General features: G+C 37.5%; 1 protein-coding gene across 3 annotated transcripts in view; it reads left to right on the top strand.

Moving 5' to 3' along the window:
• Nucleotides 1–14,007, top strand: part of STK38 (serine/threonine kinase 38) — a 37,954-nt gene that overhangs the window by 13,476 nt on the left and 10,471 nt on the right. For all 3 annotated transcript variants that reach the window (XM_037519606.2, XM_037519607.2, XM_037519608.2), the window contains exons 4-9: nt 699–821; nt 2,653–2,736; nt 6,197–6,320; nt 8,509–8,663; nt 11,778–11,880; nt 12,711–12,772. In XM_037519606.2, coding sequence (XP_037375503.1) covers nt 699–821; nt 2,653–2,736; nt 6,197–6,320; nt 8,509–8,663; nt 11,778–11,880; nt 12,711–12,772 — 651 coding nt within the window. The remainder of the gene's footprint in view (nt 1–698; nt 822–2,652; nt 2,737–6,196; nt 6,321–8,508; nt 8,664–11,777; nt 11,881–12,710; nt 12,773–14,007) is intronic.

Here is a 14,007-nt window from a genome sequence, read left to right as displayed (position 1 = left end):
AGAGTACCAGAAGGGAGAGGAAGACTTTTCTAGGCATAATTATGATTTATTAGATTTAGAATTCTAAAAAAAGGAAGGGTTAAAATCAAGTGAAGATTTTAAAAAAGCAAACATACTTAGAGAACTCACTAAAAGATCTCCATAGCAGTGGGGCAAATTTCCTCTCAAATTTGCCTTACCCTCAAGCCCATTCCCATAGATGTGGTTGGAGAAAAATACAGTTAACAAGGAACTATGTAAGGAACTGAAATGGCAGTGGAACACTTTGAAAATAGGAATGAATCACAGCACCCAGGAAAATGGTGAAAACCACCTAGGACTTAACAGGAATATTAGAGTATAAAATGAACTGCAATGTGTAAAAATGCAGAGGGAAATTTAAAAAAACATTTTAATTTTATATAAAAAAGATTAAAGGAAAATGTTAATTGTCTTTCCTTCATTAGGAAAGCTAGAATCAGGGATTGTTGAAGTAGGTTAGTTAGAGTCCTCAAAGCAGGTGCCCATCAGTCTGTTCAGGCTGAGGAAGGAAAGAGTAACCTCCAAAGACTGCTGCTGTGGTGATGTAATGTGTGAAAAGAGTAGTGTGGTATAGCCCTACTTTCCAGATGGGTGGAATCACAAATGCAACTTTGTTGCGGAGTTACAGAATTTCAGCTCCTCCCCTTTTCAACCTTTCCCCTTTATTTCAACATTAGAAACGACTCAGGAGATCAGCACATGCTCGGAAGGAAACAGAATTTCTTCGTTTGAAGAGAACAAGACTTGGATTGGAAGATTTTGAGTCCTTGAAAGTAATAGGCAGAGGAGCATTTGGTGAGGTAAATATTACTTAACAAATACAAAAATGCCACAGGACTTTGACGCTTCTAACATATCATGAACTCATGATAGTTGATATAACTGAAATATGGGGCAGTTGGGTCAAGTGTGCCAGCTCCGTATCTTAACTGTCCTCTCTATCTTATCTGCCCTCCTCTCTTTCTTCACCCTGCACAATCCCAGGTCTCTGTTTTGCGAGAGAAGAGTTTGATGCTTTAAGTTATTGATCTGGAGGGAGAGTTGAAAGGGAGAAGGAAATCAGTATTTATTATTCACTGAGTCTTCTTTCCTATAATGATGAGTGTAAGAGTGTAACTCATTTTATAGGTGATGAAACTAGACTCAGAGGGGTGTGTAATATTCACTGTCACACAGCCATTGAGCAGTGGTATCAGAAGTTGGACCCTGGTCTAACTTTCCCCACTCCTGCCTCTCAGAAGCAAACTAGCAACAAATCTCCATCCTTTATTTCATCTTGTCATGTTGGCTTAAAAGCTTAAAAAAGATGGGAGACAAGTTAAAGAATTTTAGAAATTTATAAAAATGAGTGGTAGAGTTTTGAAAGCATTTAAAACTTTGTCCCAGCTAGTCATGCAAATGTATCTCTGTTGGTCACAAGATATCAGATCTGTTGGGGAAGGTTTGACTGAGCCTATGCAAGGTCATCCTGTTAATGGGAATACCCAAAGTGGATGACCTATTGATAAAATCATTTTATTATCTTTGTGTAAAAGGAGCTGCATATTATCAAGAACCAGTACCTCAGGGAAGTGATGGTACATAGTTAAGGTAATAGGTTAAATTGATCACTCGGTGTTCAGAATCCCTGTTGACCAATTGAGAGGGAAAGCTACAGTAAAGAGCTTTGTGTTCAGTGAGGAAGGGAAGTGGAACTAAATCAGGAAAAACAGGAAGAAAGGTGGAGGGAGAAAGGACATCTTGTTCAAAAGGAGGAGGAAATGTACGGAATTGATAGGAAGTTTTTCTTTAGATTTGTAGACCATTAGTTTTCTTTTCCTCATAAAATTCTCTCTTCTCTTTAAAAACATTGGAAAATTAAAAAAGAAACTACATAGAATCCTGTTTCCCTAATTGAAACATTTTGGGTTTTTTTCCTTTCAGACGTTTTTCTTGTTTTAGGAGCTTTTGCTGTTGTTTTAAATGTTGTTGTGATCATTTACATGGTTTTCTGAACATGTTACAGAGCAACCCGGATATAAAATGGGTTGCCTGACTGTGGGTCCTCATCTGTTCTGCTGACCTGGAATCCCAATGACCCACCGAGCTGGTGAAAAACCACGTGCTGTCAGGCCAAGAGAGCGACCCCCTGGACATGTGGCCCGTTAAATACTCAAACAGAGCATCTGGCTGCTTAACTTCCCCCTCAGATCCTCGCAACCCTCCCTTCTGTGATCATGGGATTTGTAGTTTTCAGTGTCTTGATGGAGTGGGGGTGGAGTCCACAAGTTCTGTATGGAGTTTGCTGCAGACACCCTTTCCCCCTAACAAACAGACTGGGTGGCATGTGCCAGAGGTTTAATGAGGCTTCAAGTTAGAAAGTGAGGGTTTTAAATTAGATGGTTTTGTTTAACTAGGGAGCCAGAGCTGTTCAGAGGTAGAAATATTTGAGGATATTCCCAGTGCTCACTTCACTGTGTGTAGTATATCCATTTTGGTACAATGAAAACATTTTTTTCTGCACCCTTATTGCTAGTTGCTTATATTAAAAATTTAATACATTTTCAGTTTAATTATTATTCCTTATAACACATGCAAGCATTAGCTGGGCATTGAGAACTCTTGATTTGGCACTTCTTTTATAACTTTTAGGTGCGGCTGGTACAGAAGAAAGACACAGGGCACGTGTATGCAATGAAAATACTCCGCAAAGCAGATATGCTTGAGAAAGAGCAGGTAAAGCCCAATAGTAGTGGTGCTTTTTGTCTCCTAAAATGATCCTTTTTGTTTAATTAAAATGCATGTTCTTATCATTGTCTTTTTTTTTTTTTTGTTATGTGTACAGATAATATTTTCTTTAACCAAAAAAGGAGTTATATATGTTGTAAAAGTACAAATAATGCCAACACATTATGTGCAGTCTTTAAAATTGAAAATCTAGTAGAGCTGCACCTGCTATTTGTGTTTCCCAGTTGAGCCTAATATGTCTTTGTCAGGAGGAGCCCTTTTTTTGAGATCATATTTGCTATGGTAGCATGGAACTTCTTGAATGCTGAGAGATAGAAATTGTATCTGCACCTTGGAATTAGAATTTTTGGAATTTAAACTGTGTGTTAATATACTTCATTCTGTACACTTAAACCAAAGTTGGGTCTTCTGAGTAACTCATTACTACCTAAGGAAACCAGTGTTCCAATTTCTAAATATATTTGAAAAAAATATAATGCAGATTCTCCTTCAGTGATTAAGAACACTTTCTAAAACCTAAACACTTTGCAAATAGATTTATAAGATACATAAGTACTTTATGCAAAATAAGTAGGGTTTAAAATATTAGACAGTGTATTAAAAACACAAATGCAGACTTTCTAGAAATCTAGTTTGAGCCGGTTGCTTAAGAACAGATTATAGTTGGTGATGACTGCACATACCCTATAAACGGTCAGATGCTACAGAAGGACCAAGGAGACCCCATGACTAGGATAGTACCCAAGAGCAGGGGTGGACCTGGCTCTATACCCAATCCTTTCTAACTCAGGTATAATCATTGAAGCTTCTCTGCCTTTCATTTGAGTGCCACCTCAGAATTTTGAATTTTAATTTTCTCCTTAATTATCATGTTACCTGGAAACTTTAGGCTCCCAGGAATTTTGGGGTGAGAGTATCAAACACCCTGGCAGTAACTCTTCAGGCTCTATAGTTTATACTAAACCTGCACAACTGTCCAGTTTATGTATTACCTGAAAATTAGTGTGTGGTATGGGGGTGTAAGCACTAAAAGAGTTTCAGTTAATTTTGAGAAAATATAAAGCTCTATGATTAGTCAGTATACTTTGCATTTTACAAATAAATCTTATTTTTACAAAACATATATCTTTTAGCTTTACCCAAGTCTCAGAATCTATCAAATAATGATCATTCAGAGTAAAATTGTACAGAGAAGTACACATGATTTTCAAAGTTATTAATCCTTTGTGGCATGTGCCTGTTGCCCAGCATGGTAGTGGAGGACATTCTCTCAGATAGTGAATCAATTAAAAATTTTTTTCTACATAAAAGTAAAGGAATTGTCTGTTGGAGTCAGGATTTTAGATGGCACACTGACTTAATTGTTAGCTCACATTGTTGACTCAGTTCCCTAGTTTTGATCTTAGTTGGGTTCAGTGAATGTTTCTGGCCACAGATTCCACCTGGGCTGACCATCTTAGAGAAGTATGTAGTATGTTTATGCTGGGTGAGAGGCAGTAGATCAGTGAAAATACATCATTTTTGGCTAGGACTGAAAAAATTTAGTCAGAGTCTAACTTTATGTAGGTATAGTTAGCTTATCCTGAGGGAAAGTTGTTCTTTGTTTGCCTTTACTAAACTGGGGAGGAATTAAAACCACCCAATGGCAGTTCAAGTTGTCCTTCTGTCCAATAGGATGGAAATTTCTGCTACCTGAAAATAAGTTTTAAAAGATAAGAGACCATCACTTAGTTTGTTTGTCCTGTTTCTCTTCCATGCAAAAGGAAAACCTCTACTCGTGATGCCAGTACAGTGGTTGGATGAGACAAAAATTGACTTTTATCTCTGCTCTTCTAGTGCTTAGGGTAGCAACTAGCATGTAATTCCCACCCCATTAAATATTTATGGAACAAGGAAAAGGGAGCCTTTGGTGTGAATTGCACCACTGGCTCTTCCTTCCCTTGCCCTTTATTCACCTGACTCCACTCTTAGATCTCAAGATTCCTAACTGTTGTTTCAGTCCCAGGAGAAAAGGGCAAGGTGTATTCATAGAGACTGTAGCTTTCCATTTGACAAACAGAAAATGTTGCAGTCATTATTCTGTCCTTCAAGGTGAGTGACAAGTGGTAATAGTAATGCCTCCCCTTTATTTGGCTTCCTGAAGCAGGTAAAAGCCTTAGCGGGAGCCCGGGGAAGCAGAGGCAGCTGAAGACTGCCTTGTACACTTGTACTGCCTTCAGCAAGTGTCACTGATGTTTCTAAAAGTTTTGCTTCTGTATTAAAGCTGAGTAAAGGGAGATGCTTTACTTACTTGGCTTCTTCATGATTTCATAACATGAAATCATCACCTTTATCTTCCATCTTCCCCACCCTCATATCTTAAGTAGAATTGTAAAACTATAAGTTTTCTGCAACATCGAAGCTATTAAAATTTTTTCCAAAGAAGCTATTACAATTTTTTGTAGAGACTGGATGAGGATGTAAACTCAGATGTCTTTAGACCCCCTGGGAGTTAGCATAGACAACTGAGATAGATGTCCAAATGGAAGGGATGTCCAAATAGAAGGGAGACTGCCTGGCTCTGCTAAAGATAATCCTATAAAACAAACGAGCGTACAGAACATTGTCTCAAACAGAAAACAGGGGCTGAGTTTGCCCAGAGAAGTGCTAGCTAGCTCATGAGCCTTGACGCGTCTTGCCCTTCAACGTATTCTAGAACTCAAGCCCTATAGCATGCTGAGATCAAGAGCTGGGCTTCCGAAAGATGATCGGGACAGGATTTGGTAATATGTAGCCATGTTTTGATTACTATTAACGTATTTAAAGTAAATAAGGTAAATTTGATAAACATTATTTTATTGAAGTAATTCTACCTGTTCTCCCAAACCTTTAAGGAACTTGGTCCCCTAAGCTAGACATTTCAATACAGGTAGAATGTTAGAAATTCATAAAATTTGAAACTATAACTTTTCTTAGTATAACTTTTTTTATATTTCAATTCTGTAAGAATTGATTGAGCAGTTACTTTGTGCACAGCAGTGACTAAATGCTGTGGCATCATGTTCCAGAATTTTAACCAGGACATTGTCACTACAGATACCATTGCAGACCTGAGGCAGGACTGTTCAGATAGCCTCATCTTGGGGACTTTATCACACAGGATTATTGGAACAAAAAGATATGCAAAACAATGGTAATTTTAACTAATCAGCGTTTCAGTTGATAACACTGTTAAAGTTGTAAATTCATTCATTTTGCCATTTTTAAAGCCTTTCATCACTCAAGTTTTCATCACCAAATACCTTCAAGTCAAATGTCATTTTGAATTAGTGTGGTTGCCTAAGTATAAATTAAATTGTTTGCATCATTACAATTTAATACTCAAAACAGTATTTAAATTGTTTAAACAGATATACAATCTAATAAAGCAGAGCAAAGCTTGTCATTAATCAAATGCATATACCTCCAGGTTGGCCACATTCGTGCGGAGCGTGACATTCTAGTGGAGGCAGACAGTTTGTGGGTTGTGAAAATGTTCTATAGTTTTCAGGATAAGCTAAACCTCTACCTAATCATGGAGTTCCTGCCTGGAGGTAATTACTTGAAGATGAAAGGTTATTTTTCCTTTTTGTTCTGTGGTTTCTCTCACATCAATTAACCCTTCTTTCTACTTTTAATTGTGCTCACAAAGTTGCTTTCTATATCTTTTTTAGGTCTATAAAGGAGGTCAGTAACCTGTCTTGTGCTGGGGTGCCTTTCTGCAATTCTTAGTGCCATAAAAGTAACCTCATTCATTCTCATGATTTTAGATGGACATTTCTTTCTTTCTTTTCTTTTTCTTTTCAAGTACATAGGAATAAACTAGGGTTTCTGCTTGCTCTCCTGTCAGTGGGAATCATGTATAATCAGTTACCCAAGTGACAAATTTGAAGCTATAACATTCTTTGCTTCAACTTTTTTTTGTTTCTTTAACTTCCATTAATATAGTGACTTTCTCATTACTTCTGTTAGTAGTCAGAATCAATTTTTCATTTCTGAGATTTCTGGTTTTATATAACTCAGCATGCACATCTCCTGAGACAGCTCCAACGTAGACCCAGAACAGAACATACCATCTGTTTTGGAGAACACAGTCTGTTTCCCTGTGAGCATGTGAATGATGGGCACACTGATGGGAAAAGAATAAAACGTTTTCTTTTTTGGTTCTATAGTAAGGCAAATATAATTGTGCCATATTATTTTGATCTTGTGACAACCTTTAGTTTAGATTTAGGGTCATCAATAATTTTTCATTAATGAAGGTTAGAAAAGAATCTGTCGGGTAGAATGAAGAAAAACTTCTTAACATTTAGATGCCAATTCTTAAATAGGAGTAAGAACCAGCTCAGCCACCAGCCCCTTGATGTGTGTCTCCTTAAGCCTTACCTGCGCCATCTTCCATAGCTTCTCATGTCTCCTGGACCCTGCCCTTTGCACTTGGTGGAGCTGGCCTGCAGAACCATAGACCATCTGGCCTGAGCTCTCTGATCATCTGGGCAAGCTCGCACAGGTGAGGCCACTGGCTGCTCTCCTGGGCCACAGAGTTAAGGCCACACAGCTACCTTAGAGCCGGCCTGCGTGCACTGCCCCCACGTCTGTGGTGTGGCTGCCAGGAGTGCTTAGATCTTATATCTCAATTCTTGGGTCAAAAAAAAATTTCAAATGGTTTAATTTTTGCCTGAGGGTAAAATAATTGTTTTTCTCCAAGAATACAACAGTTCTCCCAAAGTTATAAATGAAATGAAATTCAAAAAGCAGCATGATGCTTTATGAAAATCAGAGGTTTCTTTATCTTTTTCCTGTTTTCTAATGTAAGTGGCTTTATGTGAGTTCTCAACTGAATCTTTCCTGTTTCTCTTAGCTTTAAACTACTTATACATATTTTCTTTGCTTTGCTTTTGTCTTAACTGTTGAGTTAGGAATCAGATTTTTTTTTTCCATTTTATGTTGTTGGTATTAAACAGATATAATTAAATTTAGCAGTTACCTTATAACTGCTAAAATATTGATACTATGTTGTAAAAGTTGCATAAAGCATATTGGTTTATATTTAAATACCTATAATAAAACCCTGGAGGAAAACACCCCACTGATTTTGAGAGGTGTCAGTGTACACTTTTGGGATGCAGCTATTATACTTCCTAGTACATAGCATTTTCAGTTCCTTTTTAACTTTTGTTGACTAACACTTGCTACCTAAATCCCGTCTTTTTATTTGTTCTATGTTTTAGTGACTAGAAATTAGAGAACTTGCGCTCAACCGCTCAAAGCGTTTATGTTTTTGTTTGGCATTTCAGCCTCTGTGTAATAATGGCAGTATAACCTATGTGGAAGTGCCACTTGCCTCTAGATATAAAGAAGTTTGTAGATATTTGTGTAAAGTAGGTTCCCCCCCCAAGTCCAAAAAATTATCTTGAACAAATTTACTTGCAGTGTGAGAGAATGTCTTTTTCTCTCTAAAGCTCAGTAGTCAGAATCAGTTAACTTAGGTGACATATCTTTGTACTCCATGCTGTAAATTTTACCTTTTAAGTGTCAGAAACTGTTTACCATTTCTGCCCCAGTTGGCAGTGTGGGTCAGTCTCTGGAACACAGCAGAGGCCTGTTTAGCACTGCCCAATGGTGGCAGATAGGGACTCTATCTCTGAAAACTGGCGCTTACTCATGTGTTATTGGTTTGTGTGTGTGTGTGTGTGTGTGTGTGTGTGTGTGTGTTGCTGCTTTGTATCTTCTTATTTCCAGGGGACATGATGACTCTATTGATGAAAAAAGACACCCTGACAGAAGAGGAAACTCAGTTTTATATAGCAGAAACAGTATTAGCCATAGATTCCATTCATCAACTTGGATTCATCCACAGAGATATTAAACCAGACAACCTTCTCCTGGACAGCAAGGTACTGTGGGGTCATGATCAGTGCGAATGTACCAATCTGAACAGCTTCTCCTTTGACACCTGCACCACTTGTTGTGATCACAGTAAGGGAGCTGTGGAGTTGTGAGCTTGTATATTTAAAAAAGCTTGTATCATTTAAAAAATGATGGAAAGTAAAGTTGATTAGGCTGGTTATTTTTTAATAAAGGTAAGGTTAGTCATCTTCTCTTAGCATATAATTAACTGTTCTGATGCATACATGTTGAAAACCTCCCCATTAGGCAGCTTCATCAGTTAAGGAAGAACCCAGCCAAGAACCAGGAAGTAAGACAAAACAACAAATCTGTCACAAAGTTCAGGTTCCAAATCATTTTCCTTCTGCTTAAGAAAGAGTCTTGCTCAGCTCTGCTATGGCCTCTTTATAAGTATTTTCAGACATTTGAATGAGCTTCATTGTTTGGTTCTTAAGCTTACAACAAACCAGAAGAGGATTCCCTGTGCTATTGGATTCTCTTCTGCCAGAGGACATCCTTTGGCAAATCTCTCTTCTGATTTCACTTTTCTTATCTATAAAATAAATATATTGATCCAGATAAGCACTTATGTCTCTTCCAGTTCTAAAATTCTAGGGTGTATTTTCCTTTACCCAGAATTGTTGTCTTGATTGAACTTTTCTTTTTACTAGAATAGTAAATTTAACTCCTAGGATGCTTTTCTTTCTTGTGTAAGCTTGATAACTTCTTTTGCTATCTGAAAAACCTCAAGTTTTGGTCTACTTGGGGTGGGAAGGTGTCAAATAATTTCTTTTGGTTAATAGTTTTTTTTTCTCCATTATGTGAATAATGTATATTCATAGTAGAAAATTTGAATAATACAGAGTATATGGAGTACTTACAATCTCATCACTCAAAGATAACCACTGTTGGGGCCTCTCTGGTGGCGCAAGGGGTTAAGCAATGCACTGTGAAGCAATCCGCAGCCTCTGCAGCACAAGTTCCCCGGCTGGCCAGGGAACAAACCCACATGGCGCAGCAGACCTCTCCTGTCTCGCCCGCTGCTCCCCTCAGCAGTGCATTTCAGTCAGTCTGCCTGTTCTGCTCCCCGCTCTGTTTCTGGTGAATCCTCTCACCCCCCATATCTCTGTACCCCAGCTCTTGTATGCATAAATAAATAAATCTTTAAAAAAAAAAAAGATAACCACTGTTTTGGTATTACAACTTTAGTTCCTTTTCTGTTTATGTCAAAAATTTATATACAGTTGGTATCTTAAAAGAAAATAGCTTGATTTTCTGTTTTTAATGTGAATGAGAGTATGTTTCTATGTCATAAGTTCAGATACATTTTTAATATAGCATTGGCCCTACTTTGTGTGATCTTCAGTTCAGATACCCTGGTCCTGAACCCCAGGTACTTAGTTGTAACCTGTAGTCTGTGGTCAGGTCCAGCAAACATCTTACAGGCCAAGAACTTGAGGATTCAATCTAGCTGGGCAGGAGTGGGGAACGCTGTGGATTTCCTTTCTACAATATGCCAGCCCCGACTTGTGGAAAAATGTTCTTACAAATGAGCTCATTTATGTGTTTAGCCATATAGAAAAAATTCCTGTTCTGTAGTCTCAGTGGCAGTAGAATTCCATGAAAATCTAGACTTGAGTAGCATTTCCTCTAGGTACTGTTTTTTAAAACATAATTCTCTCTCAGAGGTATACAGGTAAAACTGGGACTTATAAGAACTATAAATTAAACTCTGTTCCTTGGCTTGTAGAACAAGTTATTTGTGAATTTGAAAACAAAGATACCAGGTTCTTGGACTCAAAGTACTCCTTCTTTGGCAGTTTAATCTTGTTACACAAATATACACATACATATACATGACCAAACCTAATGGGATTTCTTTAAAAACAAACAATAAAACCCAACCCTCTGAATAGGGTTGTACCCTATTGTACCTTGTGCCCTAGGAATTTTGAAATTTAAGGCCTGAGATTGTCCTGAAGGAAGGTGGTGTTGTCATGGGAAGGTAGTGGAGGTCACTGGGGCTCACACTTGGGCAGCATGGCTCCTCTTATTGTGTCACCTTGAATAGTGTAGACCCCTGAGCATCAGGAGTTTTGGGTTTTGCTTCCTTACCTACATAAAATTTCACCACCCCAAGAACATTTTTCTCTTCCTTAGGGCTAATTATATGCCAGGCACCATTTTAGGAAACTTACTTGCATTCATTCTCATCATTCCTACCAGGAAGATATCATCATTCCCATTTCCAAGTTCTGATCTGCAGGAAAATCAACCTGGTTTATTTTTAGTGTTGGTTCTGTCATTTCACCACAAGTCATGTATCATTCTGAGGTGTGGCTTATGAGTTGCCAGTGAGACAACATATATAAAGCTTTGATGCCTGGCTCCCAGGAGGTATACATTTTCGTTGAAGAGAATGATAAAATCAGAGATGTACAATTGGGACACAGTATGGCAACCTTTGTCAAGAACTATGTAATCATGTTTCTTCCCTTTGCCTTTGGGAAAGTTCACTTCTTGGAATTTATCCTCATGAAATAATCCAGTTATCCTAATTGAAATAATTCAAGTAAATTTTCATTTATTCCATTTAGCAAACAGCTACAAAACCATCCTCTACCAAGTGTGGTTAGACAGGGAACAGACCCTCTCTGTCACAGGGCGCTCACAGTTCTCATCAGGTGAGAGCGGAGAATTGGAAATAGAGTAAACATTCAGTGTTAGAGAATGACTAGGCAAACAACGATGTACTAAGTCAATTGAATACATAGACATTAAAAGTGGGAATTTTGAAGACCTCATAAAAATTCAGAGGAATATTTGGTTGAGTTAAAGAATTGTAAAATTGTCTTTAGATGCTGGACAGATGCTATGTTTAAAAGCTTATTTGCATGAAACAAGGATGATATGTAAGAATGAAAATACTTATTGGTATAATAGATTGCTGATCTCTCTCAAATTTATTTGCAGTTATATCTTTCTCTGTAATAAAAGGAAAAGTGGTAGCATATTTTGGTCGTGGATCTGTAACAGACATTAAAAGGAGCTAAAGAAGATAATGTTCTGTTCCACATCTGTGAATGTTCATCCATCCATTACTTTGTTTTTCTTCCCCATAGGGCCATGTGAAACTTTCCGACTTTGGCCTTTGCACAGGACTGAAAAAAGCACACAGGACAGAATTTTACAGGAATCTGAACCACAGTCTCCCCAGTGACTTCAGTAAGTGTTCATAGTAGATTAGGCTTTTTTATCTCTTAACTGGGCCCAAAAGAGCTGTTCTTGTAGTAGTCAAAGTATACAGAACAGATTAGGAGATTCTGATAGCTTGCATCTTTAAGAATAAAAATAATCTTCCCAGGTTTACCATGATTTATGTTATGGTGAAGCAAGTGAGTGCCACCAAGTTTAACGCAGCTTCAATAAGAGCTTTCTTTGGACCTCTACTAAGGTTACTGAAGATAAATATGGGGCAGACTAGTAAAAATAGTAGAGGGAAAAGTCCTGGGAACAATTTCGATTAGATTCATCCGGGGTGCTGCTTTCTGTCATGGCAGAAAGAAATTTATCTTAGAAGGATTACTTTTTCTTGAGCACTGTCAAACCATTGAAACTGTATAGTAAAGCTAAAAGTTCTTTTAGAGAAGCTTATGTTAAATGATCTGTTACAATTTCAGAAGCCTCTGATTCCATACTATTTCCTACTCTTGGAAGTTTAATGGTAATTTTTTAGATATTGTGAATGTTTTCGTCCTCTTTAAGGCCTTTGCTTCTAACCAGACTGGATTCCCTGTAATTCTGATTAAGGTCTGTCTGTGTCCATATTAGCTACATGAAAATGCTGTTTGCAAGTCTCATGTGTAATTCAAGTTAATGCTTTAGAGCCTCTGATTTGGACTTACAGAATTTGTGGGAAATATGTTATCCAGAGTTATTGATGCATTGGCAGAAAAGCAGGACTTCAGAGTTCCAGGTGGCTTGAACCAGAGCCTAACAGAGGTAGTAAAACATTTCTCTCTGGACTTTGATTAGAACTTGTTTTCTCTCCTCAGCTTTCCAGAACATGAATTCCAAAAGGAAAGCAGAAACCTGGAAAAGAAATAGACGTCAGCTAGTAAGTAGTAATAGCTGTGACTTCTTAAATGCTACAAGCCACGTATGAATAATTTAAAAAAAAATGTACATGGATATGCATTGATTAGATGTTTGCAGCATTATCTCTTATTTTTAAGATGACCTTAAAAGAGCACTGTGATTATGTCAGGAGCACCCAAACTCATCTTTTGAAGGAGGGCAGATAATACTAGGTTTCGGTTGTGATATTTTCAATAGATGATTTCATTCTGATCTTTTACAAGTTGGTGACAGCCTCTTCCTTCCCTATTTTTTATGCTGGTAAAGGAGTTATATTTAAGCTGGAGTTCTCTCAAAATGAAACTATGTATACCTAACCAGAGTTTTAAGACACTGGTTCTCAAACTTAAAATTTGGATTCACTTAAGCAGGCCAAGACTACTCAATTCACCTACTCTGCCCTTTCAACTAATTTGTAATGGGAAAAAAAAGATTTTGGTGATAGAATTTGGTGAGAAATTGAAGGAATGTGCTCATTATTAACTTTATAGATATTTGAATATGTACACATAACCCTGTGCCCCACAGCTTAATAAGTACATTGTTGCATTTACCTTGACAGTATGTCAGAAATTACTTAAATAGTAAAAATTCACCAGAGAAATATTGTCTTCTAGGTAAACTTTCATTCTGATTTATTGATTCATATTTGTAATGCAGTGTACACATATCAGTTTCTAGTTTTTGGAAATTGACCAGATATCATTGAAAGTACTATATATTTAGGCATCACCACACACCCATAGCAAATGAAATTGAGGATTGTAAAGGTAATCTAGCAGTTGGTCATCAGAAAGCAAGAATACCAACAACAGAAAACTGACTAACTCAGAATGGTGACCATGCGCTTTTGTTATCTGGCACTGGTGGCGCCTGTACTTGTCTGTGTAGACAATAATATCTTGGCAACAATTATGCTTCTGCCAGACTGTTTAATAAATCCTGAATTAGTGTTCTCTGTAATATCTTTAATAACTCATGCAGTAAGACTAATATATGTATAATTGTTGACCAATAAATTAGTAAGTGGCTGTCACTCATGTGTGAACATGGAAGGCATATGACTGAGAAAGAACAAAGGGCTGGCGTCTTATTTTTTATTTATTTAAGGGCCGTTATGGGTCTCAGGCCATGCTTTGAGTATTAGAATTTTTATGTTAAACCTGGGTCCTGGAAGAGGCATTAACTTAAACCAAATACTTTTAGAGATTCAGT

This window comes from Talpa occidentalis, unplaced genomic scaffold (assembly GCF_014898055.3).
Source record: "Talpa occidentalis isolate TD23 unplaced genomic scaffold, MPIMG_talOcc4v2.1 talOcc4.2, whole genome shotgun sequence".
NCBI classification, from domain to species: Eukaryota; Metazoa; Chordata; class Mammalia; order Eulipotyphla; family Talpidae; genus Talpa; species Talpa occidentalis.
Note: the sequence above shows the minus strand (reverse complement) of the source record. Positions and strands in the feature narration are given on the sequence as shown.